At 34.2% G+C, this 8,561-nt stretch overlaps 1 protein-coding gene across 1 annotated transcript; it reads right to left on the bottom strand.

Moving 5' to 3' along the window:
* Positions 1-1,788: 1,788 nt before the first annotated feature.
* LOC139874492 (uncharacterized) lies at positions 1,789-4,157 on the bottom strand. The gene is made up of 3 exons (XM_071861918.1): positions 3,228-4,157; positions 1,909-2,512; positions 1,789-1,841 (listed from the first exon to the last, which is right to left on the bottom strand). The coding sequence occupies exons 1-3, from the start codon at positions 4,155-4,157 to the stop codon at positions 1,789-1,791; spliced, it is 1,587 nt and encodes a 528-aa protein (XP_071718019.1).
* Between the last annotated feature and the right edge of the window lie 4,404 nt (positions 4,158-8,561).

Below are 8,561 nucleotides of genomic sequence, written 5' to 3'. Positions count from 1 at the left end.
GCTTATCGTGTCGAAAAGATTAAGTTTAAATTTGGTCGAAATTTTCCGGGTCATCACATTTTTATCCTTAGAAGTTAAATGTAAAACAAAAACTTAGGTAAAAGGTAAAAGGTAAACTGAGAAGTAACAAAAAGTACAATGTAACGTAATTATCATATTTCTTAAACTAGGTATTTTTGTGATAATAGAATTAGAACGGAGAGAGTAAAATATAATAAATTTCTTACCATCGACAATCATCGCGGACATTAATTATCGATGCGAAGTGGTCAGAAAACATATTATCCCTTCCTGGCAGCCAAAACCTACCACCAAACCCGCTAACAATTCTAGTAGCCACGTCACTACTACCTTGAGGTAATGCCACCAGATCCTTCAACAAGGCTAGCAACGACCATTGACACCCCGGCCAGTGACAACCAGTAGCCCCTACCAACTGCGTGGACAACCACCATAATTCGCCGGCCAACGCAAACTCTGGCAAGGCCTGATGCCGAAAAATACCGCAACGGGTGACAAAAAACCCATGGCCGAAGGTAACCTAATGACCTACTAATAGGGTAGAAAGCCACCATAAACCAGTAGCATAAGGTCACCAACACCTCCCCCGCCATAAACAACAGGGAGCCACCATTATGTTTACTAGAATAACCCTTATAGATTTTTTAATGACAAATATATCAATCAAAATAAACTTTCCAGCAAAGTGCTAAAAGATGAAAAATAATAAAACACATACAAGAACAATAATTAACACTTGAAACTTTGTCAAATGATTATTAACCACCAAGGACCCTAAGACTAACAACTATTTACACACAATAAAAAATCAATCACCACAATGGAAATTACACTTCTAGACCTTCAACTCTTGGAGAAGATAACGAGATAGTCTTAAATTTTTGATTTATGTAAAATAATCACACTCAAAAGTATCCAGAGGTCTAACTAGTAATATAAACTTGGTACGTATTTTACAATCCAGACCTTCAATTCTTGATACCGTACACTTCTAGTCCCTGCTCTCTTATCACTTTATCACATCAACTCCTTGAACATACAGAAATAACAACAAAACATGTAAACTATAACCACCCTTTTACCAATAAGCCTCCACAAAACATACCATGCTATATACTATTTAACCATGCATGATTAAAACTGTAGTTACCTTTTAACAAGAAAAAACTAAGAATTACAATGGAACTAAAAGTTATATACTGTAATTATATAAATAACATATCTTACCTTGGAAAAGTACCGTTTCAATCTTTCTAACACATCTTTTGTGCCTAGTTATCCTTCTCATCCTCTTCATTCTTATCATCCTACATCAAACCATAATCATAAAAATATGGTACATTCTTTTGTAAGAACCAATTATAATCATGAATAGTTTCTACAACATTTGGTTGTTACTACATGTAATATGTATCTCATGATACTAATTGTTTAAGTATTTCATAGAATTATGAACCTTCTTAATCTGGTACTCGTATATTTTAAGTCTGTTCACTATTTCAAGTTTTTAATGGAATTTAGATTATATTTTGGGTATAAAAACATTTGTACATAGTCAATTTTAGTATGTAAAGATATAATAACTTACTTGAAACTCCAATGCTTTCTTCAGATCTATTAAAACGGTTCTCATTGTTGGTCGTATTTCTCTATCATCATTCAAACACCGATATACAATGTCTAAGAATGTAGTCATTGATCTTGGCTTGATTTCTTCACTTATAGCTTTAAAAACTATATCATTTTTCTTGCTTTCAAACTCGTGATTCATGAAATTGAGTAGAGATTGTCTCTGATGCTTTGGGAGTTTATATGTTGCTCTACCAGATAAAATCTCAAACAAAGCCACGCCAAATGAATAAACATCCGATTTTACTGTTAAAATACCCGACTTTAAGTACATTGGGTCCACGTAGTCCATTGTGCCACAAGGATGATCGATGGCGAAGTTTGTTTCCTCATTTATTGTGCACCTCAAAGAAAGTCCAAAATCACCAACTTTCGCCTTCCAATCATTAAACAATAGGATGTTAGCAGTTTTGATGTCCCTGTGTATCACCACACCTTTTCCTTCAATACCTTCATGAAGGAAATTCAACCCTGTTGCAACGTCTATGCATATTTTAAGTCTACTTCTCCATGTAAGACTAGCATTATTCAAATGATTATCAAGACTCCCTTTTGATGCATACTCATAAACGATGACTTTTTCATTAGTTTCATTGCTATATCCAACAAGACCAATAATATTTTCATGATTATACTCGTAAAGAATCTGTAGCTCATTGTAATATTGTTTCTCCCCTTGACCTTGACTTTTATCCAACTTCTTTACAACAATGGTAGAATGTTCATTAACATTTTCATGTGCAAGTTTTCCTTTGAATACTAGCCCAAAACCTCCCCCTCCTATGCAATTCGTACGATCAAAATCATGTGTGGCTGATTTAATGTCATTAAATGACATACTCAAGGGATCCTTGTGATTTTCCTGTGAATCAATAGACGCTAGATGAATAAAAAAAATCATTAATGATAAAAATCTATTAGCACTAACATTTAATTGGCACGTAATTTTGTTGAAGTAGATAGAAAATCAATAATTTCCGGAGTTTTATCTGTATCAGTTATGACATCTACCCAATCTAGAAGATAAAGCTATGCTCATTAACGAATCGAGGGGTTAGGTTATCGTAAAATGACGTTTATTGTAAAAATGTTAGAAACGGATATAATCATTTATTTATGCACTTTTAATGCACAAACATATCAATACTAACAAGTTGATATAATTTTAACTTTATGATAAACAAATTGACACAATTTTCACCTTTTTGAAATACAATTGATACAATTTTTATATTTCTAATTAAAATTTATACATTTTAATCCTTTTTTTTTTTTTTTTGTGTGTGTGTGTGTGTGTTTTTATTTGAACCAATCTTTATGATGAGATCTACTAAGATGCACTAAGATAATGTAGGATAAGTAGTTAAAAAGTGTTGTCATGTTTTTCATTTCAGTTTTATATATGATCTTATATATACACATTTTAATTATCATTAGCATTTTTTATTCACCCCTACTTGTCTATAAATATAAATACTTATACTCATATATAGTTATCATAAGGATTACCGTCGAGTATAAAAGAAAGGAAATATGATAAGATTAAGATATAATATTATTTTAAACTATTGACTTACGTGAAAAGATAATGCTTTTTGAAGTTCCTTAATGACGACTTTAATTTCTGGACGTTGGTCATGAGATTCCGCCATACACTTATATGTAATATTCATAAACGTTTTCAAAGAATCTTCGTTTGGTCCTTTCTTTAGAAATAAATTGTTTCCATAATTTTCTTCCTTAATTATGGTAACTAACATCTTCTTTATTGTTCCCTCGTCAAACCGTCCTCGCGCCAAATGTGCAATATTCTCGGTTATTCTTTCATAACCCGGTAAGCCAACATAACCATAAGCGCCACATAGAATTTCATACATAACTACTCCAAAACTAAATACATCTGATTCTCTCCCTAGTTTACCAGTCTTAACACAATCTTGATACCACATATCCTCATTGAGTTGGAGAGAATTATCATCTTGATTTGAATAGACGATTTCCGATTTTTCAAATCCAACAATCTTTGCCCCGAGATTAACATCCAACTCTATCTTTACACTATTTAAGTCACCATGAATTACCATCTTCTGATTCTCCATCCCATTGTGAAGATAATCTAATCCGTTTGCAACATCAATGCAGATTTTTAAACGTTTTCCCCACGTAAGATTAACATCATTCAGAGCATCAATAAGGCGTTTATCCGAAACATACTCATAAAAAAACATCATCCTGTCACCATTATGAGAAAATCCAACAAAAGATTGTATATTGGGATGCCTGCAACTGTCAAGTATTTCGATTTCTCTAGGGAACGCATCTTCTTTATATACAACCAATTTAGCAGCAACAGTGTGGCGTCTTTTGGGTAGTTCATCTTTATTCTTCTGTTCCACGAAAGAAACATAATCATAAAATTCTATTTCTTGTTTGAATGTATGATTGTGGGGGTCCATATAGAGCCACCGTGTAGCATCCTCAAGAGGCGAGGGTGGGGGTGAATGCATGTGTGTCAGTTCAATCTTCAAATGTTCCCACTTCTTTAACTGTACCTATAACATTGTGAAAATATAGGGAAAGCAATTTATAACTTGTGCTTTAATAAACGTTGATTAAATCGATGCATTGAAAGGTAACATTTCTTGATGAATTCTTTTTGTGGGTTATAACATCAATTAATGAATATTATATTAAAAATAGGTAATATTCGTCACGGTGAATATTAACGTTTATGAAATAATTTTTGAAAGTATTTCCAAAGATGCTAATGCGTGATTTTTTCCAAGATCGGGTAAAAGAAAAATTGTAGACCCTACGGGTTTATTACAAACAGATGGATTGAAGGGTTGTAGCAAGTTGGGTATGGAACAAAATAAAAAGAAGAAATGTTGTTGGTCGAGTATCAGACGATGCAAATCATCATCCGAGATAATGAATATCAAGAATACTTCCAGGAGTATCAGGCCAGAGGAATCACAGTGATAAAAATGCTCCCCTTGTGCTGGTAAGGAGCAGACATTGATGCACTCATCTGAAATTGTCACGGTAAAAACAAAACAGAAGGCTCCTTCAATTCAATACACTTGATGGGGTTCGTGAATACGGGAGCTAGCTTGGATTAAAATGGAAGGAGATGAACCTCTCTCAGTAAGTTTTAATTCATATTCGGTTTGTTATGTTTCCTATGAAGATCATGTCAAGCAATATTAGGGGTTCCGGTCTCGGGAGTACGGAAGATAAATTTGGGTGGGCAAGAAGGTTGTTTTTGAAAGAAAAACCAAGTTTTGTTGAAATTCGAGAAACGAGACTTAATTTGGTTGAAGATAGATGGATCTATTCACTTTGGCGATCATTAGATTGTGAAGTTATACAAAAAGAAAAGGTAGGGAAATCGGGAGGAAAACTATTAAATTGGGACAGGAACTGTTTAGAGGCAATGAATGTTATCAGGTTTGATTGCGTAATTGGTACTCACGAAGTATGGAGGGTTACACGAAAAGTTACTAATATCGTTAATGTATATGGGCCACACGACGATGCCAATAAAGTAAAACTTTGGGACTCACTGACAAAAATGCTAAAATGTAGTGATGAAGCGTGGATCATGTGTGGAGTTTTCAATGAAGTTCGGGAAACGTGAGGATAGATTCAATTGTGACTTTATTGAGTATAGAGGTTGAAGATTCAATGAGTTCATTGCTAATAATAATTTGATGGAGATTCCGATGGGTGGTACAAATTTCACTCGAATTAGTGACGATGGGATGTAAACTAGATCGTTTTCTTGTATCCGAAATGTTTCAATCTATGTGGAAAGAACTTACGACGATAGCTTTGGAAAGAAAATATTCGGACCCTTGCCCGATTATGTTAAAAGACGAGGAAAGAAATTTTGGCCCGAAGCCTTTTAAGGAGTTTGATGCTTGGTTTAATGAGGAAGATATTGATTGGGTCATTTATGATGCGTGGTCTACTCCGGTTCCAACAAATAGCCGTAAGGATTGTGTATTCCGGAATAGATTAAAGAATGTTAACCATGCTTTGAAAGAATGGAGTAACAACTACTTTAATGGCTTAGATGGTGAAATTGAAGTTTTAAAAAATCTTGCACTCAAATTGGAATTAAAGGCTGAAACTGCTGTGCTCGACGATAATGAGTAGATGTTGTGGAGAGATTCTAGGAAAAAGTAGTTGGAAAAGGAGACACTTAAATCGGATATGCTCAAACAGAAAGCTCGTATTAAATGGGTGCTAGAAGGAGACGAGAAAAATACATTTTTTCACTCGATAATTCATAGAACAAATAATAAAAGCAATATAAGAGGTTTAACCATTTTGAGAAAGGGGACGGTACCCCGGAGAATTTTATACCATCAAAAAACGAAAAGTACATGGGGGGATGATTTTTAGTGAACCATCCGAAACACTATTACACTTTCTACCAAACTAGAAAGCATAGAAAATAAAACATTCACCATAATTCATCCCTATACCAATAAAAGACAAAGTCTATACAATCACCAATACCATTTCTATAAGACCTATGACTCATAACCAATTGAAGAACCACCTGCAAGAAATGACATTTTAAATTCAAAACACAATGCATACCTTTATACTTCAAAGTGATCCATATCCTTGGGCATGACTCTAAAGAATCCTGCTCTTGATCTTTCAAATCTTTTATCTCTTTAATCTTAGACTCCCTTTGACTTTGCTCCAAAAGACACACCAACATTTCCAGAATGGGATACCTACAAAATTTAACAAACAAAAAAACCAAGTAACAATATAATGTTCTAATTTTATACATATTCCTTAATATTCCTAACCAATGACCACGAACATTTTGACTAATATAAGTCAAACCTGCATATAACCAAAATACCCTATACCACAAGATCCACCTACATATCCAGCAGTAAATTGACTCAACCATTTAAACTAGTATTTATTTGAACCATGACACTCTCCATACCAAAATTCCAAATACCAGCTGCATTTCTGACCTGATCTGAGTTGTTTATCTTAAGACCCTCTAGCCTTAACCTAATCACTTCTTGAATAACACTACAAACAACATCAACAGTTCTTCGATCACGTTTAAAAATTCTGAAATTTCTTTCCTGCCAAATGAAGTATATAATTGCAGCAACCACCAATCTTCCAATAATACTCCATATGGATTTGTTACATGGGATTTTAACAAAATGATCAATAAGATCATCCCATGTCAGTTGGCCTTCAATAATTATGTCTATCATATCATCAGCCCTAGCTTTACCTTTAAAATATTTCCACACATCTTTGGCATATATGCAATCAATAAACAAATGTACGTGTGAATCTTTAACAGAGTTGCATAAGGGGCAAACCTGGCAGTTAATCATATCCCATTTCTCCATTCTATCTTGGGTAGTAAGCCTCGACTGGACCGCCAACCATAGAATAAATCCATGCTTTGGTATATTTTGAGAGAACCAAATAAGTTTATGCCATTTAACTACATCCCTGTCTTCTCTAATATCTTTCCAAGCATTATTAACACTAAAATTAACCAATTTCCCCTTATTATCACGCCACATAACAGAATCAGTGGTGCCAGCTTTATAAATAGGATTGTAGGCATTTAAATTAGTATAAAAATTTTCAGTAAGCTCCTCCGGCCAAACCCATACTCCATTTTTAAAACAGCTGCTAACGGTACATCTCCTGTTTAGCCTAGTAGCATATATTTGTCTATTTGAAAACAGGTTACACAAAGGCCCTTCTGGATGCCAATTGTCAAACCAAAAGGAAGTTTTTTGACCATCCCCAATCTCGTGAACAAATTTTAGTCTAAATTTACTTCTTAGGCTTAGGATACTCCTCCAACTATAAGAGTCATCATCAAACATTTTAACATCCCATATACTTTTTCCCTGAAGTTTATATGTGTTAATCCATTTAACCCATAAAGAACTCTTACCACAAATAACATTCCACATATGTTTTGCTATAAAAACAGTGTTCCACTCATATAAAGATTTAAGGCCAAGACCACCCTGAAGTTTAGGTAAGCAAACAGTTTTCCAGGCAACTTTTGCCATCCCTCTGCTTTGATCATATGATCCCCATAAAAACTTCCTAAGCATCTTTTCTATGTCATATATCACCGTTTTTGGGAGTAAAAACATGGACATCCAATATACTTGCATAGATTGCAAAACTGAGGCAACAAGCTGCAATCTACCGGCATAAGACAAAAACTTATTCCTCCAATCTTTAACTCTTTTCCTGACATTATCCACCAAAACACTACAATCATTGCAATAAAGCTTAGAGGATATAAGAGGAACACCTAAGTACTTAACAGGGAGATTACCAACTACAAAGGACATAATCTGACAAATATCTAGCTTATTACCCTCATCAACATTGCCCAAGAATATAGTACTCTTGGATACATTGGGAATTAATCCAGAATATGACCCAAACTCATCTAGAGCCTCTTTTAAAACCCTAACAGAATTGGGAGTACTTCTACAAAACATCAAAAGGTCGTCAGCAAAACATATATGAGTCAGTTTAAGCTCACAACACTTAGGGTGATATTGAAATTCACCATTTTCCTCAATTTTTCTCTTAATGCACAAATTCAGAACTTCCATTAACCATTAATGGTGTATGGAATGACTTTCTAAAGGAAATAAAGGAGGAGATTTTCAGACACTTCAAAAGTGTGTTCGAAGAACCAAACATTGAGAGGCTTAGTATGGAAGATCCCTGCTATCCGTCATTGTCAGTCGATAGTGCTTTGGAACTCGAGGCTCCTTTTGAAGAGAAAGAAATTCGAGATGTAGTTTTTGATTGTGGGAGTACTAAAGCATCGGGGCCTGATGGATTAAATATGCGATTTTTTCAAAAATTTT

Source organism: Rutidosis leptorrhynchoides, chromosome 11, assembly GCF_046630445.1.
Source record: "Rutidosis leptorrhynchoides isolate AG116_Rl617_1_P2 chromosome 11, CSIRO_AGI_Rlap_v1, whole genome shotgun sequence".
Lineage (NCBI taxonomy): Eukaryota > Viridiplantae > Streptophyta > Magnoliopsida > Asterales > Asteraceae > Rutidosis > Rutidosis leptorrhynchoides.
The sequence above is the reverse complement of the archived record's forward strand: the minus strand, read 5'-3'. Positions and strand labels throughout refer to the sequence as shown.